The sequence below is a fragment of the Scyliorhinus torazame genome, chromosome 1 (genome assembly GCF_047496885.1).
Source record: "Scyliorhinus torazame isolate Kashiwa2021f chromosome 1, sScyTor2.1, whole genome shotgun sequence".
NCBI lineage: Eukaryota > Metazoa > Chordata > Chondrichthyes > Carcharhiniformes > Scyliorhinidae > Scyliorhinus > Scyliorhinus torazame.
Window position 1 is genome coordinate 412,417,946 of NC_092707.1, and position 25,171 is coordinate 412,443,116.

General features: G+C 51.6%; 1 protein-coding gene across 1 annotated transcript in view; it reads left to right on the forward strand.

The window, feature by feature from the left end:
- Positions 1-25,171, forward strand: part of LOC140428480 (uncharacterized) — a 97,470-nt gene that overhangs the window by 50,252 nt on the left and 22,047 nt on the right. Inside the window, exons 2-5 of the mRNA XM_072514999.1 lie at positions 597-941; positions 5,877-6,018; positions 8,389-8,441; positions 13,746-13,789. Coding sequence (XP_072371100.1) covers positions 597-941; positions 5,877-6,018; positions 8,389-8,441; positions 13,746-13,789 — 584 coding nt within the window. The remainder of the gene's footprint in view (positions 1-596; positions 942-5,876; positions 6,019-8,388; positions 8,442-13,745; positions 13,790-25,171) is intronic.

Below are 25,171 nucleotides of genomic sequence, written 5' to 3' on the forward strand. Positions count from 1 at the left end.
CGGTTGCCATTCCGAAAAAGAACCTTTTATCCCAACTCTCTGCCTTCTGCCTGACAGCCAGTCGTCAATCCATGTTAGTACCCTGCCTCGAATACCATGGGCCCTTATTTTACTCAGCAGTCTCCCGTGAGGCACCTTATCAAAGGCCGTTTGGAAGTCATGACAGATTTCTAATGTGAGGGAAGATAATAGAAATATTCCCACACTGCTGAACTCTGAATGGAAAGGTCAGGGTGCAGAGCATTAGAAAATGATCCCATGCTTCAATCTAAGATATTATGTCAATGCTGCTGATGTATTATTGGAATCCTTTACTGATATAATCTATGCTGTACGATCTTTCCACGGAAACATTCAGGACAATTTGAAGTTTGCAGATTGGTTCACATACATCCGGGCTGGTTTAGCACAGTGGGCTAAACAGCTGGCTTCTAATGCAGAACAATGCCAGCAGCGCGGGTTCAATTCCCGTACCGGCCTCCCCGAACAGGTTCCAGAATGTGGCGACTAGGGGCTTTTCACAGTAACTTAATTGAAGCCTATTTGTGACAATAAGCGATTATTATTATTATTGTACTGTCAACATCTTTTTCTAGATGCGAATGCTCCAGTCCTTATCCAGTCTCCGAGTCTGGAACGTGTCACAGAGGGTCAGACTGCACGGTTACAGTGCACCATGCGGAACGCCGCAGTGACACACACCGATGTTCACTGGAACCGGGAGCTGCCAGGGAAAGATATGGAGAGGGTTTTAACACATGATATAAAGAACAACACACAATGGAGTCCAGGTTTCACTGAGCGCTTCCATCCTTCCCGAGACACGTCCAATAAAACCTTCATCCTGACAATCAGCAACGTGCAGCCCAGTGACACTGCCGTCTATTACTGCTCCGTGTGGGGAGATATCAGTGGGAATGGATCACAGCTGAGTGTAACCAGTAAGTACAGTTTTCATGATTCTAATTGATCCCCATTGGTGTGAGTGGTGGACAGGCTGGGATTCGGGAAGCAGGTTTGTGTGTTTATATTTTGTATTGATGACTTAAAACATCTCAAACAAATTGAACCATCTACTTTTCACCAGCTTTTCAGGGCTTCAGACTGACGCTGAAACCAATATTTGTCAATGTTGCCCCCTCCTCATTGGACAGACAATTCTGACAGGGAGACAGATTTCCCGACTTCCTCCATTCATTCCCGCCACACCCCGTCACTTCGCATTTGAATTCCCTCTCGCACTCTGCCCTCTTCCCTCAGCCTCACACACTGTTTCAATGTAAACGTGAGGAAAAGCATCTCATCGTGTGCTTCAGAATGTTCCAGCGTTCCAAACTCATGCTGAGCTCAGTGATTTCAGATCAACTTCACTGCTCCCATTTCCTCCGACAGTCAGTGCTGGGAATGGGTCTGTTGTCCATTCACCTCCCCTGTCCCCCAGACTGTCCCAAACATTCCCAATTGTTCTCTGCCCCACCCCCACCAAGCACCCTCCCCCCTCCCCTCCACTCCCCATCCTCCCTCTGCACTTGTTTAAAACCTGTCATTGAACCTTCTGTAAAACCTGTGATATTTTAGGGACCACTCTACCCTCTCACCAACTGTACCCCCGCATCTAACCCCTGCCCACCCTGCCCACCGCCTCTCAGTCTGCCCACAACAAAATCCTCCAATGGAGAACTGTACCCCCGCATGTAACCCCTGCCCACCCTGCCCACCGCCTCTCAGTCTGACCACAACAAAACCCTCCAATGGAGGATTGGCTGTGACTGTGTGGTAAACCACTGTTCTGATATTAGAGGTTGTACGGTAGAACCTGCACTACAGGTTCACCTGGGCCCCTGCATGCTAGCTCCGCCCAGGAGCCGGGTTATAAATATGCGTGGCCTCCAGCTCGCAGCCATTTCACCAGCTGCTGTGGGAGGCCTCACATCTGATACTAATAAAGCCTCAGTTTGGATTCAACTTCGTCTCCAGTCAAATTGATCGTGGCTGAGACTGTGAAGGTGGATGATAGGTTTGCAACAGTGTCTTGTTCTCAATTGACAGAGCCCCCCGATCACTGACAATGAAGAATATTTCACTGACACAGTGTGGGGACCGTTGTACAACAGGCCCCTGACTCTGAACAGCCCCTCCCCCCCCACTGGCCCTGACAGAGAGGTTAATAAACCCTCGACTCTGTCAGCCCTGCTACCCACACAGTTAAACCTTCACCGTTCGTAAACCACCTTTCTTAACGTGCACTTGATTTACCTTTATTCTGCGAAAGACAGGTTCTGCAAAATGAAGCTCATTAATCTCTAAATATATTCCAGCAGTACCATACAATATCCGTGTGGATTTGTTTTTTTGTGTGTGTTCAAACCTCGGCCAATTTCTGTTTCCTGGTATCACGTTAATGATTGTGGTTCAATCAGATCATCAGACTTTTCAGGAACAGCTGTTGTGGTCAACAAGCTTCCCATTGGGAGAGAGTCACTCAGACTGGAAACGTTCGCTCCCTTCTCTCTCCACAGATGCTGCCAGACCTGCTGAGATTGTCCAGTATTTCCTGTTTTTGTCTCAGATTCCAGCATCCGCAGTAATTTGCTTTCATTTTCACTTTCCCATTGGATCCATTCACTTCCCGAGTAACCACTTGTCTCTGCTTAAATCCATCTCCTGTTCCACAGAATCTATTCCATGGGCGGAATTCTCCGGAATTTCCCGACGCTGAAATCGAGAATGGCGATTGGGCGGAGAATGACCCCCGTCGGCAGAATCGGGGCAGGCGCCGGTTTGACTCCGGCTCGCTATGCTCCTCCCCCTCTGAATCGGCTTCATCGGGACGCATGCCGCGCGCAGTCAGAACGCCGTTGCCATGTCATCAGCCGGCCCACCCGCGATGCTCCGCCTCCGATGGGCCGAGTTCCTGACGGAGCGGGCCGCGTGTGGTCCCAGCGATCAGGAAGCTGGCGTGCTGGCTGCGGACAGCCTCTCACCATTGTCCTTGTCAAGCCCATTCAGAATAAGATTCACTGAGATCACCTTTCATTCTTCCAACTTCCAACAAGTAGCGTCCCAACAACCAGATTAACCTTTGCTGCAAAGACAATCCCTCCAACCCGTGTCAACCTTCCCTGAACCGCCTCCAATGGAATAATATCTCATCTTAAATAAGGGACCAAAACTATTCACAGCTCTCCAGATGTGGTCTCACCAGCACCTTGTACAGTTGCAGCAAGACCTCCCGACTCTTATACTGCACCCCAGTGAAATCAGGGCCAACATTCCATTACCCTTCCTGATTACCTGCTGCCCCTTTGTGAGGTATCTTGTCAAGTACATTCTGGAATTTCGAATATAAAACATCCACTGATTCCATTCTCTCCACTCTGATTGAGACTTCCTCAAAAAGCTCTAAGGAATGAGTCAGAGCCGATTCCCTTTCCTGAAGCCATGCTGGCTCTGCTCCATTAGATTATGATTTTACAAATGTGCTGCTATTACTTCCTTAATAATTGATTCCAACATTTCTCCAACAATCAACGTCAGGCTAATTGGCCGATAGTTCCTGATTTGTGCTTTCCTCCCTTTTTGAATCGAGGTGTCACATTGGCAGATTCCCAATCCTCTGATACTTCCCCAGAATGTAAACATTTTTGGAAAGTTACAACCAATGTCTCCACTATCTCTGTGGCTACTTCTTTTCGGATCCTAGGATGAAAGCCATTCGGGTGAGGGGATTTATCTGTCTTTAGCCCCATGAGTTTGTCTAATACTATTGTATCACCGAAAGGTCAAACATTCCTGTAAATAAAGTTCCCAGTGTTGATCTCCTTGTGACCATGTCTCCGGAATGACTATGAGATCATATCCATTTACCTCGATTTGCTCCGTCAGTTTGTCTACCTTATTCCCAATGCTTCGCTCATTAAGATACAAAGCCTTTAGACTTGCCTCTTTGACATTTTTGATCACCCTAACTTTTCTTTGTTCTGTGGCCCTATTTCCCCTGGCCCTTGATTACCCTGACTCCTGTTTTCCATTTTACTGTTCTTTATTTTGTTACACCCTCGTTTCTCTTTCCCTTATCACCCTCCTTAGGTTCTCATGCCCCTGTGGCCCTGTATGATTCTGACCACTGATTTCTCTGCCTATCACTTTTCTTATTCCTCTTTCTGTCTGTTGTTCTCGTTCTTGATTCCTCCTCCTCTGACTCCTTGCATAGGTTCCAATCCCGCTGCCATTTTAGTTTAAACCCTCCCCAACATCTGTCCCGAGGAAATCAGTCCCGGTCCTGCCCAGGTGTAACCCGTCCCACCTCCCCCAGAACCGGTCCCAATGCCCCAGGAATCTGAAACCCTCCCTCTCACCCCAACCCTTCCGCTCCGTATTTATCCGATACATCCTGCTATTTCTACTCTGACCAGCAGGTGGCGCTGGGAGTCGTTCTGAGATCACTACATTTGAGGTCCGAGTTCTCATCTTCCTTCCTAACTCCCTGGATTCTGCTCTCAGGACTTCATCCCCTTTTTTTACCGATGTCTGTGGTACCGATGTGACCACGACCACCGGCTGTTCACCCTCCCCCTCCAGAATGTCCTGTACCCGCTCCGAGACTTTGACCCAAGCACCAGGGAGGCAACATACCATCCTGCAGTCTCGTTTGCGGCCACAGAAACACCTGTCTATTCCCCTGACAAGTGAATCCCCGATAACTATTGCACTGGCACACTTGTTACTCCTCCCCTCTGCAGCAGAACTAACCGCGGTGCCACGAGTTTGGCTGCTGCTGCTTTCCCCTGAGAGGCCATTCCCCTCAACAGTATCCAAAACGGTATATCTGTTTTGCAGGGGCATGGCCACAGGAGATTCCTGCACTGCCTGCCTCACTCTCTTACTCTGCCAGGTGGTCGCCCATTCCCTTCCTACCTGCGGGCTCTGAGCCTGCGGTGTGACCACCTCTCTATACGTGCTATCTACGATGCTCTTCGACTCGCGGATGCTACACAGTGTCCCCAGCCGCCGCTCCAGCTCAGAAACCCGGGCTTCCAGGAGCTCCAGCTGGAGACACGTCCCGCACACGTGCTGACCTCGGGCACTGGAACTGTTCCCAGCTTCCCACATGGAGCAAGAGGAGCAAAGCACGGCTTTGAGCTCTCGTGCCTTTAAATTAAATATTTGGAAGATGCTTAATATCAGATAATATCAATTATTCTGGAGCCCTTCTTTGCTGGTCCTCGTTACTATGGAATGGAGCCCTTACAAACTATAGACCACAAAATAGTACTGGACAAGCTATAGGTGATAAAAGTAGTCAATACTTACCCGGCCCTCCCCTCTACTTACCAATCAGCTCTCTCCCTTGTAGCCTTTACTGCTGCAGTGGGGCAAGTCCACTCTCTGAAGAGTGAAAAAGTTTGAAAGCAAAAGGGGACGTCTTGGCCCTGTGCACCGAGTTTCCACTCTGCACTGAATTCCCCAGAACCCCATTCACTCGGGCTGTGTCTGACTCAGGAGGGGTTCTCTACAGCTCAAGCAGAAAGCTCACTGATATGGCTGGCCCAGTTCAGATTGTGGTCAATGGTAATCCCCAGAATGGTGATAGTGGGGGGAGTGAGTGATGGTGATGCCAGGGATGGGCTGGTTACAAATATCCAGGAAAAGCCCAGTGGCTCCCGCAGCCGACCCGACTACAATTCCTGACATTGTTCCCAGCAGTGACGGGAAAAGACCCTTAAATGGGGATTGGTTGATCCCCGGGTGGACTGCTCCCCCCTCTCTGTCGCTCTCAATCGTGCAGCTAACCTCGTTTATGAAGGACAGGAAGTCAATTCTTCTTCTTCATTTTACTCATGTTAAACTTCACAAAAATTCTTGATATTTTGCAGAACTTCCTGAAAACCAGTTGCCGCCTCTCACGGGTATTATAACCGGCACCCTGGCATTCGCCCTCTTGCTCGGCATATTGAGCATCACAATACTGTGTGTGAAAAAATGGGCATGTTTTCAAAGCAGGTTAAAGCCAGAAAGGTAAATGGAATTGAATTTCCTGTCTGTTGTGATGATCATGTCACATTGAGGTTATGTGGAGGGATGCAATCAGCCAATGGGTCAGGGTGAGGAAGCTTTGATTGAAATGATTCTCCCTTCCTGCACAGGTACAGAGAGAAGCATAAAGAGTGGGCTGGAGTTTACGGAGGGGGGGAGGGAGGGGGCGGGGTGCTCCCCCCCCCACAGCCCTTTTGTAAGAGTTGGTGGAAGGGACGCACTGAGAAATCAGATGGACGCAGACAGACAGTTTCCACTGGCAGGGACACCAAAGACACGCGGCCCTGATCACAACGTAAACCCCAGCCTGAGATTGGGGAGACAGCTATCACAGCAGAACACCGCGACACGAGTGCTGATGAAGACATTGCAAAAGGGAATTGATAATTCAGGGAAGATAGAAAATGCACGAGGAAGAAAAATAGGACAATGTGGGAGGAAAATTAGTTGTCAGGAAAGGTTTATCTTCACCGGGTAGAAATGGTTCAATGGTGCCGGTCGCGCTATCATTCCTGTGTTCCTAACATGTCGCTCTTCGTCATCATGCTGTGACCTTATTGTGATTTATTAATTCTGCCAGTTTCCCCATCACAGAGTTGGTCAAAGTTCAGGCATTACTTTTGGCAGCCACGGGCCCATCTTGGACCCTCCGCACTTTCTCCTGGCCTGCCAGGGGTTCCCAAATCCTCGGTGCGGGGGTCAGTGACCAGCAAACCACGCAGCTGAATGTCCACATTGCTACATTTCCAGCCAGTTCACCAAGCCGACACTCATGACGGTGAAGCCAGCCGAGGATGGTGGCTCCTGAGAGACACACACCAGCCTTGGAGTCCTGTTCCCTCAGCTCATTGTAACTGTCAGCAACAGAGACGGCACAAGATGCAGCAATTAATTTACAATCCTGGCCCCCATCCCGAAAATAAACTCTGAACATCACTGACTCTTGCACTAACTCAGCTGCCATAGATTGCTGCTCTCTTATCTGTGAATATCAAACTCTGCTTCATCTTTCAGGAAACTTGGTCACAATTGGTTGAATCCCTCATATTAGTCTCCAGTGAAAAGTATTGTTTCTGGCATGCTGTACAAACAATGCAGACCGTACATGGGGAAGGAAGGAGAGACTGCAGAATATAATGTTACAGTTATAGCAAGGTGTAGAGAAAAGATCAACTTAATACAAGGCAGGTCCATTCAAAAGTCTGATGGCAGTCGGGAAGAAGCTGTTCTTGAGTCGGTTGGTACGTGACCTCAAACTTTGGTATCTGTTTCCTGACGGAAGAAGGTGGAAGAGAGCATGTCCGGGGTGCATGGGGTCCTTAATTACGCTGGCTGCCTTTCCGAGGCAGCGGGAATTATAGACAGGGTCAATGGATGGGAGGCTGGTTTGCGTGATGGACTGGGCTACATTCACAACCTTTTGTAGTTTCCTGCGGTCTTGGGCAGAGCAGGCTCCATACCAAGCTGTGATACAACCAGAAAGAATGCTTTCTATGGTGCATCTGTAGAAGTTGTTGTGGGTCGTAGTTAACATGCCAAATTTCCTTAGTCTTCTGAGAAAGTAGAGTCGTTGGTGGGCTTTCTTAACGAGAGTGTCGGCATGGGGGGATCAGGACAGGCTTTGGTGATCTGTACACCTTAAAACTTGAAGCTCTCGACCCTTTCTACTTCGTTCCCATTGATGTAGACAGGGGCATGTTCTCCAAGACGCTTCCTGAAGTCGATGACAATCTCCTTCATTTTGTTGACATTGAGGGAGAGATTATTGTCGTCGCACCAGTTCACCAGATTCTCTATCTCATTCTTATACTCTGTCTCGTCATTGTTTGAAATCCGACCCACAACAGTGGTGCCATCAGCAAATTACAACACAGATGGAGGCCATTCTGCCCGTTGTGACTATGCTAGCACTCTGCAGAGGAATTCAGTTCGTCGAATTCTACTTACTTATTCACTGAGGTCGGAAATTTAATTTCCTCAAGTGCTCATTCAATTTCCTTTTGAAATCAATCATCGTCTCTGCTTCCACCACCCTCGTGGGCAGCAAGTTCCAGCTCATTGACCCCCATCTCCCCCACTCACCCCCCCCAACCCCAGCTCCCCCCCACCCCGGCCATATCGCCCTCCCCCCACCATCCGTACGTCTCGAGAGCTGATATCAAACCAACCGACCAATGATAACGTGTAGAGTTTTATTGTGACGAGTAAGAGATATTCTTTGCAGTTACAAACACACGAACAAGGAACAGGAGTCGATGTTCTTTCCTCAATGCAGACCCGGTGTTAATTGTTTTATTGAGATGGTCACCTGATATTTCTGCTGTAATAAATCACTGACTTTTTTCTGTACAGTTTGCCGAGAACCCCTGAAGGTGAACTGAACACAGTATACGCAAGTGTCTGTGGTAAGAAACCATTGAAGTATGTCACAAACTCACCATTCTAAATCATATTTATTGTTCAGGATTGTTTCTAAACATCAGTTGGATGAATGTTGTCCTCACCATTGTTATCCCAGTAAAATGGGGACTTTCCTGTTTCAATCACTTAACACCGACATCACGGTATTGGACAGTGAGCTGCAGAGTAATACTCCCTCTCTCCTGCAGAGTAATACTCCCTCACTCCTGCAGAGTAATACTCACTCTCTCCTGCAGAGTAATGCTCCCTCACTCCTGCAGAGTAATACTCCCTCTCTCCTGCAGCGTAATATTCCCTCTCTCCTGCAGAGTAATGCTCCCTCTCTCCTGCAGAGTAATACTCCCTCTCTCCTGCAGAGTAATGCTCCCTCTCTCCTGCAGAGCAATGCTCCCACTCTCCTGCAGAGTAATTCTCCCTCTCTCCTGCAGAGTAATGCTCCCTCACTCCTGCAGAGTAATACTCCCTCTCTCCTGCAGAGTAATGCTCCCTCACTCCTGCAGAGTAATACTCCCTCTCTCCTGCAGCGTAATATTCCCTCTCTCCTGCAGAGTAATGCTCCCTCTCTCCTGCAGAGTAATACTCCCTCTCTCCTGCAGAGTAATGCTCCCTCTATCCTGCAGAGTAATATTCCCTCTCTCCTGCAGAGTAATACTCCCTCTCTCCTGCAGAGTAATGTTCCCTCTCTCCTGCAGAGTAATGCTCCCCCTCGCCTGCAGAGTAATGCTCCCTCTCTTCTGCAGAGTAATGCTCCCTCTCTCCTGCAGAGTAATGCTCCCTCTCTCCTGCAGAGTAATGCTCCCTCTCTCCTGCAGAGTAATGCTCCCTCTCTCCTGCAGAGTAATGCTCCCTCACTCCTGCAGAGTAATGCTCCCTCTCTCCTGCAGAGTAATGCTCCCTCTCTCCTGCAGAGTAATACTCCCTCTCTCCTGCAGAGTAATACTCCCACTCTCCTGCAGAGTAATGCTTCCTCTCTCCTGCAGAGTAATGCTCCCTCACTCCTGCAGAGTAATACTCCCTCTCTCCTGCAGCGTAATATTCCCTCTCTCCTGCAGAGTAATGCTCCCTCTCTCCTGCAGAGTAATACTCCCTCTCTCCTGCAGAGTAATGCTCCCTCTCTCCTGCAGAGCAATGCTCCCACTCTCCTGCAGAGTAATGCTCCCTCTCTCCTGCAGAGTAATGCTCCCTCACTCCTGCAGAGTAATACTCCCTCTCTCCTGCAGCGTAATATTCCCTCTCTCCTGCAGAGTAATGCTCCCTCTCTCCTGCAGAGTAATACTCCCTCTCTCCTGCAGAGTAATGCTCCCTCTATCCTGCAGAGTAATATTCCCTCTCTCCTGCAGAGTAATACTCCCTCTCTCCTGCAGAGTAATGTTCCCTCTCTCCTGCAGAGTAATGCTCCCCCTCTCCTGCAGAGTAATACTCCCTCTCTCCTGCAGAGTAATGCTCCCTCTCTCCTGCAGAGTAATGCTCCCTCTCTCCTGCAGAGTAATGCTCCCTCTCTCCTGCAGAGTAATACTCCCTCACTCCTGCAGAGTAATGCACCCTCTCTCCTGCAGAGTAATGCTCCCTCTCTCCTGCAGAGTAATGCTCCCTCTCTCCTGAAGAGTAATGCTCCCTCTCTCCTGCAGAGTAATGCTCCCACTCTCCTGCAGAGTGATGCTCCCTCTCTCCTGCAGAGTAATACTCCCTCTCTCCTGCAGAGTAATACTCCCTCTCTCCTGCAGAGTAATACTCACTCTCTCCTGCAGAGTAATGCTCCCTCTTTCCTGCAGAGTAATTCTCGCTCTCTCCTGCAGAGTAATGCTCGCACTCTCCTGCAGAGTGATGCTCCCTCTCTCCTGCAGAGTAATACTCCCTCTCTCCTGCAGAGTAATGCTCCCTCTCTCCTGCAGAGTAATACTCCCTCTCTCCTGCAGAGTAATACTCCCACTCTCCTGCAGAGTAATGCTCCCTCTCTCCTGCAGAGTAATGCTCCCTCACTCCTGCAGAGTAATACTCCCTCTCTCCTGCAGCGTAATATTCCCTCTCTCCTGCAGAGTAATGCTCCCTCTCTCCTGCAGAGTAATACTCCCTCTCTCCTGCAGAGTAATGCTCCCTCTCTCCTGCAGAGCAATGCTCCCACTCTCCTGCAGAGTAATGCTCTCTCTCTCTCCTGCAGAGTAATGCTCCCTCAATCCTGCAGAGTAATACTCCCTCTCTCCTGCAGCGTAATATTCCCTCTCTCCTGCAGAGTAATGCTCCCTCTCTCTTGCAGAGTAATACTCCCTCTCTCCTGCAGAGTAATGCTCCCTCTCTCCTGCAGAGTAATATTCCCTCTCTCCTGCAGAGTAATACTCCCTCTCTCCTGCAGAGTAATGTTCCCTCTCTCCTGCAGAGTAATGCTCCCCCTCGCCTGCAGAGTAATACTCCCTCTCTCCTGCAGAGTAATGCTCCCTCTCTTCTGCAGAGTAATGCTCCCTCTCTCCTGCAGAGTAATGCTCCCTCTCTCCTGCAGAGTAATGCTCCCTCTCTCCTGCAGAGTAATGCTCCCTCTCTCCTGCAGAGTAATGCTCCCTCACTCCTGCAGAGTAATGCTCCCTCTCTCCTGCAGAGTAATGCTCCCTCTCTCCTGCAGAGTAATACTCCCTCTCTCCTGCAGAGTAATACTCCCACTCTCCTGCAGAGTAATGCTTCCTCTCTCCTGCAGAGTAATGCTCCCTCACTCCTGCAGAGTAATACTCCCTCTCTCCTGCAGCGTAATATTCCCTCTCTCCTGCAGAGTAATGCTCCCTCTCTCCTGCAGAGTAATACTCCCTCTCTCCTGCAGAGTAATGCTCCCTCTCTCCTGCAGAGCAATGCTCCCACTCTCCTGCAGAGTAATTCTCCCTCTCTCCTGCAGAGTAATGCTCCCTCACTCCTGCAGAGTAATACTCCCTCTCTCCTGCAGAGTAATGCTCCCTCACTCCTGCAGAGTAATACTCCCTCTCTCCTGCAGCGTAATATTCCCTCTCTCCTGCAGAGTAATGCTCCCTCTCTCCTGCAGAGTAATACTCCCTCTCTCCTGCAGAGTAATGCTCCCTCTATCCTGCAGAGTAATATTCCCTCTCTCCTGCAGAGTAATACTCCCTCTCTCCTGCAGAGTAATGTTCCCTCTCTCCTGCAGAGTAATGCTCCCCCTCGCCTGCAGAGTAATGCTCCCTCTCTTCTGCAGAGTAATGCTCCCTCTCTCCTGCAGAGTAATGCTCCCTCTCTCCTGCAGAGTAATGCTCCCTCTCTCCTGCAGAGTAATGCTCCCTCTCTCCTGCAGAGTAATGCTCCCTCACTCCTGCAGAGTAATGCTCCCTCTCTCCTGCAGAGTAATGCTCCCTCTCTCCTGCAGAGTAATACTCCCTCTCTCCTGCAGAGTAATACTCCCACTCTCCTGCAGAGTAATGCTTCCTCTCTCCTGCAGAGTAATGCTCCCTCACTCCTGCAGAGTAATACTCCCTCTCTCCTGCAGCGTAATATTCCCTCTCTCCTGCAGAGTAATGCTCCCTCTCTCCTGCAGAGTAATACTCCCTCTCTCCTGCAGAGTAATGCTCCCTCTCTCCTGCAGAGCAATGCTCCCACTCTCCTGCAGAGTAATGCTCCCTCTCTCCTGCAGAGTAATGCTCCCTCACTCCTGCAGAGTAATACTCCCTCTCTCCTGCAGCGTAATATTCCCTCTCTCCTGCAGAGTAATGCTCCCTCTCTCCTGCAGAGTAATACTCCCTCTCTCCTGCAGAGTAATGCTCCCTCTATCCTGCAGAGTAATATTCCCTCTCTCCTGCAGAGTAATACTCCCTCTCTCCTGCAGAGTAATGTTCCCTCTCTCCTGCAGAGTAATGCTCCCCCTCTCCTGCAGAGTAATACTCCCTCTCTCCTGCAGAGTAATGCTCCCTCTCTCCTGCAGAGTAATGCTCCCTCTCTCCTGCAGAGTAATGCTCCCTCTCTCCTGCAGAGTAATGCTCCCCCTCTCCTGCAGAGTAATGCTCCCCCTCTCCTGCAGAGTAATGCTCCCTCTCTCCTGCAGAGTAATGCTCCCTCTCTCCTGCAGAGTAATGCTCCCCCTCTCCTGCAGAGTAATGCTCCCTCTCTCCTGCAGGGACGTTGAGCCACAGAGTAATGCTCCAACTCACAGCGCCGCACTCCCTCAGTACTGACCCTCTGACAATGCAGCACTCCCTCAGCACTGACCCTCTGACAGCGCAGCACTCCCTCAGTACTGACCCTCTGATAGTGCAGCACTCCCTCAGTACTGACCCTCTGACAATGCAGCACTCCCTCAGTACTGACCCTCTGACAATGCAGCACTCCCTCAGTACTGACCCTCTGACAGCGCAGCACTCCCTCAGTACTGACCCTCTGACAGTGCAGCGCTCCCTCAGTCCTGACCCTCTGACAGCGCAGCACTCCCTCAGTACTGACCCTCTGACAATGCAGCGCTCCCTCAGTACTGACCCTCTGGCTATGCAGCACTCCCTCAGCACTGACCCTCTGACAGCGCAGCACTCCCTCAGTACTGACCCTTTTGACAGTGCGGCACTCCCTCAGTACTGACCCTCTGACAATGCAGCACTCCCTCAGTACTGACCCTCTGACAGTGCGGCACTCCCTCAGTACTGACCCTCTGACAATGCAGCACTCCCTCAGTACTGACCCTCTGACTATGCAGCACTCCCTCAGTATTGACCCTCTGACAGTGCAGCGCTCCCTCAGTTCTGAACCTCTGACAGGGCAGCGCTCCCTCTGTACTGGCCCTCTGACAGTGCAGCACTCCCTCAGTACTGACCCTCAGACAGTGCACACTCCCTCAGGGCTGACCCTCTGACAGTGCGGCACTCCATAACTAAGAAGGTAGGGAGGCAAAAGCGGGAAATTATTGGCCGGTTTGCCTGACTTCGGTCATTGGTAAGCTTTTAGAGTCCATTATTAAAGATGAGATCATGGAGTACTTGGATGCACATGATAGAATAGGGCTGAGTGAGGATGGCTTCGTCAAGGGGAGGTCATGTCTGACAAATCTGTTAGAGTTCTTGTGGTAGTCACCACTGATGTATATATTAGTTGATGTGTGGTAAGGCCCTGCACTACAGGTACGAGGATAGTCCCTGCCTGCTGGCTCCACCCAGTAGGCGGAGTATAAATATGTGTGCTCCCTGTACAGTAGCCATTTTGCCAGCTGCTGTAGGAGGCCACACATCTCCACGCTTCCCACACACTCCACTTTCTCTCTGATTATCAATCACATCAGCAGCGAGAATCACCTCAAAATTCTTGTTTTATTCCAGGTAAAATGCCGAATAACAAAGAGGAAGCTTCAACCTCTGCTGAGGTAAGGACTTTTCCACAGATCTCATGCTGCTGATTGGAGATCTTTCCTTCTCTTTAACTCCACACACCAGAGTTTGATCAGTTCCATATCTGCCGTCCCCATTCTGAAGGAGCTGACTCTGACTGGGGAACAGATCCCAAATATCAGCACAGCTTCCTGCAGCCACATCCCACCACTCTTCCCCCTGGAACTAAAAACAAAACATGACAGACGCTGCAAATCTGAAATAAGAACGTTAAATGCTGCAGAAACTCAGCAGGTCTGGCAGCATCTGTGGACAGAGAAACGGAATTCACGTTTCAAATTCACAATGATTCTGAAGAAATCGAACGTTAATTCCGTCTCTCTCCACAGCTGCTGCCAGACCTGCTGAGGTTTTCCAGCATTTCCTGTTCTTGTTCCAGTTTAAGGTGTGTCGGGCGGAGAGAATCATTAAGATGGGATTTAATGGAAATGAAACAGAGCCCCGTGTCGGGCTCATTCAGCCGTGGATTTCTCTGCTCTGCCAGTTATTAAACCCTGGGACGTGACCCCGCTATTAAACGGGACCCTGGGACGTGACCCCGCTATTAAACGGGACCCTGGGGCGTGACCCCGCTATTAAACGGGACCCTGGGACGTGACCCCACTATTAAACGGGACCCTGGGACGTGACCCCCGGGCCTGACACCCAGCATGGGTAAGATGCCACCTGGGCACCTTGGCACTGCAGGTCTGGCTCCCTGGCAGCACCCCTGCCAGCCTCGCCATGCCTCTGGGGCACTGCCAGAGTGACACCCAGGTGTCACTGCCAGAGTGACTCCCAGGTGTCACTAACAGAGTGACTCCCAGGTGGCACTGCCAGAGTGACTCCCAGGTATTACTGCCAGTGTGACCCCCAGGTGTCATTGCCAGAGTGACTCCCAGGTGTCAGTGCCAGAGTGACTCCCTGGTGTCACTGCCAGAGTGACTCCCAGGTGTCACTGACAGAGTGACCCCCAGGTGGCATTGCCAGAGTGACTCCCAGGTGTTACTGCCAGTGTGACCCCCAGGTGTCATTGCCAGAGTGACTCCCAGGTGTTAGTGCCAGAGTGACTCCCAGGTGCCACTGCCAGAGTGACTCCTAGGTGGCACTGCCAGAGTGACTCCCAGGTGTCACTGCCAGAGTGACTCCCAGGTGTCATTGCCAGAGTGACTCCCAGGTGTCATTGCCAGAGTGACTCCCAGGTGGCACTGCCAGAATGACTCCCAGGTGTTACTGCCAGAGTGACTCCTAGGTGGCACTGCCAGAGTGACTCCCAGGTGTCATTGCCAGAGTGACTCCCAGGTGTTACTGCCAGAGTGACTCCCAGGTGTCACTGCCAGAGTGACTCCCAGGTGGCATTGCCGGAGTGACTCCCAGGTGTCACTGCCAGAGTGACTGCCAGGTGTCACTGCCAGAGTGACTCCCAGGTGGCATTGCCGGAGTGACTCCCAGGTGTCACTGCCAGAGTGACTGCCAGGTGTTACTGCCAGAGTGACTCCCAGGTGTCACTGCCAGAGTGACTCCCAGGTGGCATTGCCGGAGTGACTCCCAGGTGTCACTGCCAGAGTGACTGCCAGGTGTTACTGCCAGAGTGACTCCCAGGTGTCCCTGTCAGAGTGACTCCCAGGTGGCACTGCCAGAGTGACTCCCAGGTGTCACTGCCAGAGTGACTCCCAGGTGTTACTGCCAGAGTGACTCCCAGGTGTCACTGCCAGAGTGACTCCCAGGTGTCACTGCCGGAGTGACTCCCATGTGTCCCTGTCAGAGTGACTCCCAGGTGGCATTGCCAGAGTGACTCCCAGGTGTCACTGCCAGAGTGACTCCGAGGTGTTACTGCCAGTGAGACCCCCAGGTGTCATTGCCAGAGTGACTCCCAGGTGTCAGTGCCAGAGTGACTCCCAGGTGTCACTGCCAGAGTGACCCCCAGGTGGCATTGCCAGAGCGACTCCAAGGTGTCACTGCCAGAGTGACTCCCAGGTGTCACTGCCAGAGTGACTCCCAGGTGGCACTGCCAGAGTGACTCCCAGGTGTCATTGCCAGAGTGACTCCCAGGTGTCACTGCCAGAGTGACTCCCAGGTGGCACTGCCAGAGTGACCCCCAGGTGGCATTGCCAGAGCGACTCCAAGGTGTCACTGCCAGAGTGACTCCCAGGTGTCACTGCCAGAGTGACTCCCAGGTGTCACTGCCAGAGTGACTCCCAGGTGTCACTGCCAGAGTGACTCCCAGGTGGCACTGCCAGAGTGACTCCCAGGTGGCACTGCCAGAGTGACTCCCAGCTGGCATTGCCAGAGTGACTCCCAGGTGTCACTGCCAGAGTGACTCCCAGGTGTCACTGCCAGAGTGACTCCCAGGTGGCACTGCCAGAGTGACTCCCAGGTGGCACTGCCAGAGTGACTCCCAGGTGGCACTGCCAGAGTGACTCCCAGGTGGCACTGCCAGAGTGACTCCCAGGTGGCACTGCCAGAGTGACTCCCAGCTGGCATTGCCAGAGTGACTCCCAGGTGTCACTGCCAGAGTGACTCCCAGGTGTCACTGCCAGAGTGACTCCCAGGTGGCACTGCCAGAGTGACTCCCAGGTGGCATTGCCAGAGTGACTCCCAGGTGGCATTGCCAGAGTGACTCCCAGGTGGCACTGCCAGAGTGACTCCCAGGTGGCATTGCCAGAGTCACTCCCAGGTGTCACTGCCAGAGTGACTCCCAGGTGTCACTGCCAGTGTGACTCCCAGGTGTCATTGCCAGAATGACTCCCAGGTGTCATTGCCAGAGTGACTCCCAGGTGTCACTGCCAGAATGACTCCCAGGTGTCACTGCCAGAGTGACTCCCAGGTGGCATTGCCAGAGTGACTCCCAGGTGTCATTGCCAGAATGACTCCCAGGTGTCATTGCCAGAGTCACTCCCAGGTGTCATTGCCAGTGTGGCTCCCAGGTGTCACTGCCAGAGTGACTCCCAGGTGTCACTGCCAGAGTGACTCCCAGGTGTCATTGCCAGAATGACTCCCAGGTGTCATTGCCAGAGTGACTCCCAGGTGTCATTGCCAGAGTGACTCTCAGGTGGCACTGCCAGAGTGACTCCCAGGTGGCACTGCCAGTGTGGCTCCCAGGTGGCACTGCCAGAGTGACTCCCAGGTGGCACTGCCAGAGTGACTCCCAGGTGGCACCGCCAGAGTGACTCCCAGGTGTCACTGCCAGAGTGACTCCCAGGTGTCACTGCCAGAGTGACTCCCAGGTGTCATTGCCAGAGTGACTCCCAGGTGTCACTGCCAGAGTGACTCCCAGGTGGCATTGGCAGAGTGACTCACAGGTGGCATTGCCAGAGTGACTCCCATGTGTCATTGCCAGAGTGACTCCCAGGTGTCCCTGCCAGAGTGGCTCCCAGGTGTCACTGCCAGAGTGACCCCCAGGTAGCACTGCCAGAGTGACTCCCAGGTGTCACTGCCAGAGTGACTCCCAGGTGGCACTGCCAGAGTGACTCCCAGGTGTCACTGCCAGAGTGACTCCCAGGTGTTACTGCCAGAGTGACTCCCAGGTGTCACTGCCAGAGTGACTCCCAGGTGTCACTGCCGGAGTGACTCCCAGGTGTCACTGCCAGAATGACTCCCATGTGTCCCTGTCAGAGTGCCTCCCAGGTGGCATTGCCAGAGTGACTCCCAGGTGTCACTGCCAGAGTGACTCCGAGGTGTTACTGCCAGTGAGACCCCCAGGTGTCATTGCCAGAGTGACCCCCAGGTGTCACTGCCAGAGTGACTCCCAGGTGTCAGTGCCAGAGTGACTCCCTGGTGTCACTGCCAGAGTGACTCCCAGGTGTCACTGCCAGAGTGACCCCCAGGTGGCATTGCCAGAGCGACTCCAAGGTGTCACTGCCAGAGTGACTCCCAGGTGTCACTGCCAGAGTGACTCCCAGGTGGCACTGCCAGAGTGACTCCCAGGTGTCATTGCCAGAGTGACTCCCAGGTGTCACTGCCAGAGTGACTCCCAGGTGGCACTGCCAGAGTGACCCCCAGGTGGCTTTGCCAGAGCGACTCCAAGGTGTCACTGCCAGAGTGACTCCCAGGTGTCACTGCCAGAGTGACTCCCAGGTGTCACTGCCAGAGTGACTCCCAGGTGTCACTGCCAGAGTGACTCCCAGGTGGCACTGCCAGAGTGACTCCCAGGTGGCACTGCCAGAGTGACTCCCAGCTGGCATTGCCAGAGTGACTCCCAGGTGTCACTGCCAGAGTGACTCCCAGGTGTCACTGCCAGAGTGACTCCCAGGTGGCACTGCCAGAGTGACTCCCAGGTGGCACTGCCAGAGTGACTCCCAGGTGGCACTGCCAGAGTGACTCCCAGGTGGCACTGCCAGAGTGACTCCCAGGTGGCACTGCCAGAGTGACTCCCAGGTGGCACTGCCAGAGTGACTCCCAGCTGGCATTGCCAGAGTGACTCCCAGGTGTCACTGCCAGAGTGACTCCCAGGTGTCACTGCCAGAGTGACTCCCAGGTGGCACTGCCAGAGTGACTCCCAGGTGGCACTGCCAGAGTGACTCCCAGGTGGCATTGCCAGAGTGACTCCCAGGTGGCATTGCCAGAGTGACTCCCAGGTGGCACTGCCAGAGTGACTCCCAGGTGGCATTGCCAGAGTCACTCCCAGGTGTCACTGCCAGAGTGACTCCCAGGTGTCACTGCCAGTGTGACTCCCAGGTGTCATTGCCAGAATGACTCCCAGGTGTCATTGCCAGAGTGACTCCCAGGTGTCACTGCCAGAATGACTCCCAGGTGTCACTGCCAGAGTGACTCCCAGGTGGCATTGCCAGAGTGACTCCCAGGTGTCATTGCCAGAATGACTCCCAGGTGTCATTGCCAGAGTCACTCCCAGGTGTCATTGCCAGTTTGGCTCCCAGGTGTCACTGCCAGAGTGACTCCCAGGTGTCACTGCCAGAGTGACTCCCAGGTGTCATTGCCAGAATGACTCCCAGGTGTCATTGCCAGAGTGACTCCCAGGTGTCATTGCCAGAGTGACTCTCAGGTGGCACTGCCAGAGTGACTCCCAGGTGGCACTGCCAGTGTGGCTCCCAGGTGGCACTGCCAGAGTGACTCCCAGGTGGCACTGCCAGAGTGACTCCCAGGTGGCACCGCCAGAGTGACTCCCAGGTGTCACTGCCAGAGTGACTCCCAGGTGTCACTGCCAGAGTGACTCCCAGGTGTCATTGCCAGAGTGACTCCCAGGTGTCACTGCCAGAGTGACTCCCAGGTGGCATTGGCAGAGTGACTCACAGGTGGCATTGCCAGAGTGACTCCCAGGTGTCATTGCCAGAGTGACTCCCAGGTGTCACTGCCAGAGTGGCTCCCAGGTGTCACTGCCAGAGTGACCCCCAGGTAGCACTGCCAGAGTGACTCCCAGGTGTCACTGCCAGAGTGACTCCCAGGTGGCACTGCCAGAGTGACTCCCAGGTGTCACTGCCAGAGTGGCTCCCAGGTGTCACTGCCAGCGTGACTCCCAGGTGACACTGCCAGCGTGACTCCCAGGTGTCATTGCCAGAGTGGCTCCCAGGTGTCACTGCCAGCGTGACTCCCAGGTGACACTGCCAGAGTGACTCCCAGGTGTCACTGCCAGAGTGGCTCCCAGGTGTCACTGCCAGAGTGACTCCCAGGTGTCACTGCCAGAGTGGCTCCCAGGTGTCACTGCCAGAGTGACTCCCAGGTGTCATTGCCAAAGTGGCAACCGGGTGGAATTGCCAAGGTGACAGGCTGGCAGTGCCTTGGTGCTGGGTACAATTGGGGGTGCCAGGGTAACACCCTGCCCAGAGACCAGCCACCGAGGGTCCCCGGATCGCCTGGGAGACCCCCCCCCTTCTCCAATTGCCGATACGCCTGGTCCACGTTTGTGGAAACCAGTGCTAAACGGCCCCGCTCCGGGTCTCCGAGGCGATGTTGTTCGATGCCGGGCACTGGGTAGATCCAGCGGGGACAGATTCCAGTGAGACTAACTGCTCACTTGGATATCCAAATCTGAATCCCGACCTCAATGCGGGGGATCCCGGTCGCAATGCCCCGTGAGACCTCGTGAGGCGTGACGAGGCCGGTAAATCTCACAAGAGGCTCCTCACCAGATTTGTCAGGTCCCGGGTCGGGCACGGCGAGGCCAATAGGTCGCACCCTAAATTTGGCAGGTGGGGGAGGGGGTGTAACATCGGAACTGCAGCAGGCCGCACAGTCCTTTCAATTGTCCCAATCGGAGACCGTGTCGATATGTGTCTCCACTCTGTGTACACAAGGTGGTTCTGGAACATTCTCTTGCTGAACAAAAGCTAATTGTGAGGATGGAAAATGCGGAGCTCAATCCCTCTCCAGTTCCCCATTAACCGGGTGGCCCTCTGTCCCTCCCGCACTTCACTCACTCGGATGTATGAAGTCCCAGATCAGTTAGAGTCACAGACGCCCAAATCACAGAGAAGGCCCTTCGGCCCATCACACCCACACCGGTCAGAAACAACCACCCAACTGAACACTGAGCTTGGGGGGGGGGGGGGGGGGTTGTTCTGTGTTTAGTTTGGGGGTGGGTTTGTTCTGTGTATAGTTTGGGGGGGGGGTTTGTTCTGTGTATAGTTTGGGGGGGGGGTTTGTTCTGTGTATAGTTTGGGGGGTTTGTTCTGTGTTTAGTTTGGGGGTGGGTTTGTTCTGTGTTAAGTTTGGGGTGTTTGTTCTGTGTTTAGCTTGGGGGTGGGTTTGATCTGTGTTTAGTTTGGGGAGCGGGTTTGTTCTGTGTTTAGTTTGGGGGTAGGTTTGTTCTGTGTTTAGTTTGGGGGGGCGGGTTTGTTCTGTGTTTAGTTTGGGGGTGGGTTTGTTCTGTGTTTAGTTTGGGGGTAGGTTTGTTCTGTGTTTAGTTTGGGGGTGAGTTTGTTCTGCGCTTACCTTGGGGGTGGGTTTGATCTGTGTTTAGTTTGGAGGGTGTTTGTTCTGTGTTCACTTTGGAGGGTGTTTGTTCTGTGTTTAGTTTGGGGGTGGGTTTGTTCTGTGTTCACTTTGGGGGTGAGTTTGTTCTGCGCTTAGCTTGGGGGTGGGTTTGTTCTGTGTTTAGTTTGGAGGGTGTTTGTTCTGTGTTCACTTTGGAGGGTGTTTGTTCTGTGTTTAGTTTGGAGGGTGTTTGTTCTGTGTTCACTTTGGAGGGTGTTTGTTCTGTGTTTAGTTTGGGGGTGGGTTTGTTCTGTATTTAGTTTGGGGGGCTGGTCTGTTCTGTGTTTAGTTTCGGGTGTTCTGTGTTTAGTTTGGGGGTGGGTTTGTTCTGTGTTTAGTTTGGGGGTGGGTTTGTTCTGTGTTTAGTTTGGGGGTGGGTTTGTTCTGTGTTTAGTTTGGGGGTGGGTTTGTTCTGTGTTTAGTTTGGGGGTGGGTTTGTTCTGTGTTTAGTTTGGGGGTGGGTTTATTCTGTGTTTAGTTTGGGGGTGGGTTTGTCCTGTGTTGAGTTTGGGGCGAGTTTGTCCTGTGTTTAGTTTGGGGGTGGGTTTGTCCTGTGTTTAGTTTGGGGGTGGGTTTGTACTGTGTTTAGTTTGGGGGTGGGTTTGTTCTGTGTTTAGTTTGGGGGGTTTGTTCTGTGTTTAGTTTGGGGTGGGTTTGTTCTGTGTTTAGTTTGCAGGTGGGTTTGTTCTGTGTTTAGTTTGGGGTGGGTTTGTTCTGTGTTTAGTTTGCAGGTGGGTTTGTTCTGTGTTAAGTTTGACGGTCGGGTTGTTCTGTGTTTAGCTTGGGGGTGGGTTTGTTCTGTGTTTAGTTTGGGGGGTTTGTTCTGTGTTTAGTTTGGGGTGGGTTTGTTCTGTGTTTAGTTTGCAGGTGGGTTTGTTCTGTGTTAAGTTTGACGGTCGGGTTGTTCTGTGTTTAGCTTGGGGGTGGGTTTGTTCTGTGTTAAGTTTGGGGAGCGGGTTTGTTCTGTGTTTAGTTTGGAGGGGGTTTGTTCTGTTTTTAATTTGGAGGGTGTTTGTTCTGTGTTTAGTTTGGGGGTAGGTTTGTTCTGTGTTTAGTTTGGGGGGGCGGGTTTGTTCTGTGTTTAGTTTGGGGGTGGGTTTGTTCTGTGTTTAGTTTGGGGGTAGGTTTGTTCTGTGTTTAGTTTGGGGGTGAGTTTGTTCTGTGTATAGTTTGGGGGGTTTGTTCTGTGTTTAATTTGGGGGTGGGTTTGTTCTGTGTATAGTTTGGGGGGTTTGTTCTGTGTTTAGTTTGGGGTGGGTTTGTTCTGTGTTTAGTTTGCAGGTGGGTTTGTTCTGTGTTAAGTTTGAGGGTCGGGTTGTTCTGTGTTTAGCTTGGGGGTGGGTTTGTTCTGTGTTAAGTTTGGGGTGTTTGTTCTGTGTTTAGTTTGGGGGTGGGTTTGTTCTGTGTTTAGTTTGGGGGTGGGTTTGTCCTGTGTTTAGTTTGGGGGTGGGTTTGTTCTGTGTTTAGTTTGGGGGTGGGTTTGTTCTGTGTTTAGTTTGGGGCTGGGTTTGTTCTGTGTTTAGTTTGAGGGTGGGTTGGTTCTGTGTTTAGCTTGGGGGGTTTGTTCTGTGTTTAGTTTGGGGGTGGGTTTTTTCTGTGTTTAGTTTGGGTGGGGGTTTGTTCTGTCTTTAGTTTGGGGGTGTGTTTGTTCTGTCTTTAGTTTGGGATTGGGTTTGTTCTGTGCTTAGCTTGGGGGTGGGTTTGTTCTGTGTTAAGTTTTAGGTGTTTGTTCTGTGTTCTCTTTGGAGGGTGTTTGTTCTGTGTTTAGTTTGGGGGGCTGGTCTGTTCTGTGTTTAGTTTCGGGTGTTTGTTCTGTGTTTAGTTTGAGGGGTGTTTGTTCTGTGTTTTGTTTTGGGGTGGGTTTGTTCTGTGTTTAGCTTGGGGGTGGGTTTGTTCTGTGTTTAGTTTGAGGGTGTTCTGTGTTTAGTTTGGGGGTGGGTTTGTTCTGTGTTTAGTTTGGGGGTGGGTTTGTTCTGTGTTTAGTTTGGGGGTGGGTTTGTTCTGTGTTTAGTTTGGGGGTGGGTTTGTTCTGTGTTTAGTTTGGGGGTGGGTTTGTTCTGTGTTTAGTTTGGGGGTGGGTTTATTCTGTGTTTAGTTTGGGGGTGGGTTTGTCCTGTGTTGAGTTTGGGGCGAGTTTGTCCTGTGTTTAGTTTGGGGGTGGGTTTGTCCTGTGTTTAGTTTGGGGGTGGGTTTGTACTGTGTTTAGTTTGGGGGTGGGTTTTTCCTGTGTTTAGTTTGGGGTGGGTTTGACCTGTGTTTAGTTTGGGGTGGGTTTGACCTGTGTTTAGTTTGGGGGTGGGTTTGCCCTGTGTTTAGTTTGGGGGTGGGTTTGTTCTGTGTTTAGTTTGGGGCTGGGTTTGTTCTGTGTTTAGTTTGAGGGTGGGTTGGTTCTGTGTTTAGCTTGGGGGGTTTGTTCTGTGTTTAGTTTGGGGGTGGGTTTTTTCTGTGTTTAGTTTGGGTGGGGGTTTGTTCTGTCTTTAGTTTGGGGGTGGGTTTGTTCTGTCTTTAGTTTGGGATTGGGTTTGTTCTGTGCTTAGCTTGGGGGTGGGTTTGTTCTGTGTTAAGTTTTAGGTGTTTGTTCTGTGTTCTCTTTGGAGGGTGTTTGTTCTGTGTTTAGTTTGGGGGGCTGGTCTGTTCTGTGTTTAGTTTCGGGTGATTGTTCTGTGTTTAGTTTGAGGGGTGTTTGTTCTGTGTTTTGTTTTGGGGTGGGTTTGTTCTGTGTTTAGCTTGGGGGTGGGTTTGTTCTGTGTTTAGTTTGAGGGTGGGTTTGTTCTGTGTTTCGTTTGGGGGTGGGTTTGTTCTGTGTTTAGTTTGGGGGGGGGTGTTCTGTGTTTAGTTTGAGGGTGGGTTTGTTCTGTGTTTCGTTTGGGGGTGGGTTTGTTCTGTGTTTAGTTGGGGGTTGATTTGTTCTGTGTTTTGTTTGGGGGTGTTTGTTCTGTGTTTAGTTTGGGGGGGTGTTTGTTCTGTGTTTAGTTTGGGGGTGGGTTTGTTCTTGTTTAGTTTTGGGGTGGGTTTGTTCTTGTTTAGTTTGGGGGTGGGTTTGTTCTTGTTTAGTTTGGGGGTGGGTTTTTTCAGTGTTTAGTTTGGGGGGTGTTTGTTCTGTGTTTAGTTTGGGGGTGGGTTTGTTCTTGTTTAGTTTGGGGGTGGGTTTCTTCTGTGTTTACAAAGAACAAAGAAATGTACAGCACAGGAACAGGCCCTTCGGCCCTCCAATCCCGTGCCGACCATGCTGCCCGACTAAACTACAATCTTCTACACTTCCTGGGTCCGTATCCCTCTATTCCCATCCTATTCATGTATTTGTCAAGATGCCCCTTAAATGTCACTATCGTCCCTGCTTCCACCCCCTCCTCCGGTAGCGAGTTCCAGGCACCCACTACCCTCTGCGTAAAGAACTTGCCTCATACATCTACTCTACACCTTGCCCCTCTCACCGTAAACCTATGCCCCCCAGTAATTGACCCCTCTAACCCGGGGAAAAGCCTCTGACTATCCACTCTGTCCATGCCCCTCATAATTTTGTAGACCTCTATCAGGTCGCCCCTCAACCTCCTTCGTTCCAGTGAGAACTAACCGAGTTTTTTCAACCGCTTCTCATAGCTAATGCCCTCCATACCAGGCAACATTCTGGTAAATCTCTTCTGCACCCTCTCTAAAGCCTCCGCATCCTTCTGGTAGTGTGGCGACCAGAATTGAACACTATACTCCAAGTGTGGCCTAACTAAGGTTCTGTACAGCTGCAACATGACTTGCCAATTCTGATACTCAATGCCCCGGCCAATGAAGGCAAGCATGCCGTATGCCTTCTTGACTACCTTCTCCACCTGTGTTGCCCCCTTCAGTGACCTGTGGACCTGTACTCCTAGATCTCTTTGACTTTCAATACTCTTGAGGGTTCTACCATTCACTGTATATTCTCTACCTGCATTAGACCTTCCAAAATGCATTACCTCACATTTTTCCGGATTAAACTCCATCAGCCATCTCTCGGCCCAAGTCTCCAAACAATCTAAATCCTGCTGTATCCTCTGACAGTCCTCATCGCTATCCGCAATTCCACCAACCTTTGTGTCGTCTGCAAACTTACTAATCAGACCAGTTACATTTTCCTCTAAATCATTTATATATACTACAAAGAGCAAAGGTCCCAGCACTGATCCCTGTGGAACACCACTAGTCACAACCCTCCAATTAGAAAAGCATCCTTCCATTGCTACTCTCTGCCTTCTATGACCTAGCCAGTTCTGTATCCACCTTGCCAGCTCACCCCTGATCCCTTGTGACTTCACCTTTTGTACTAGTCTACCACGCGGGACCTTGTCAAAGGCCTTACTAAAGTCCATTTCGACAACATCCACTGCCCTACCTGCATCAATCATCTTAGTGACCTCCTCGAAAAACTCTATCAAGTTAGTGAGACACGACCTCCCCTTCACAAATCCATGCTG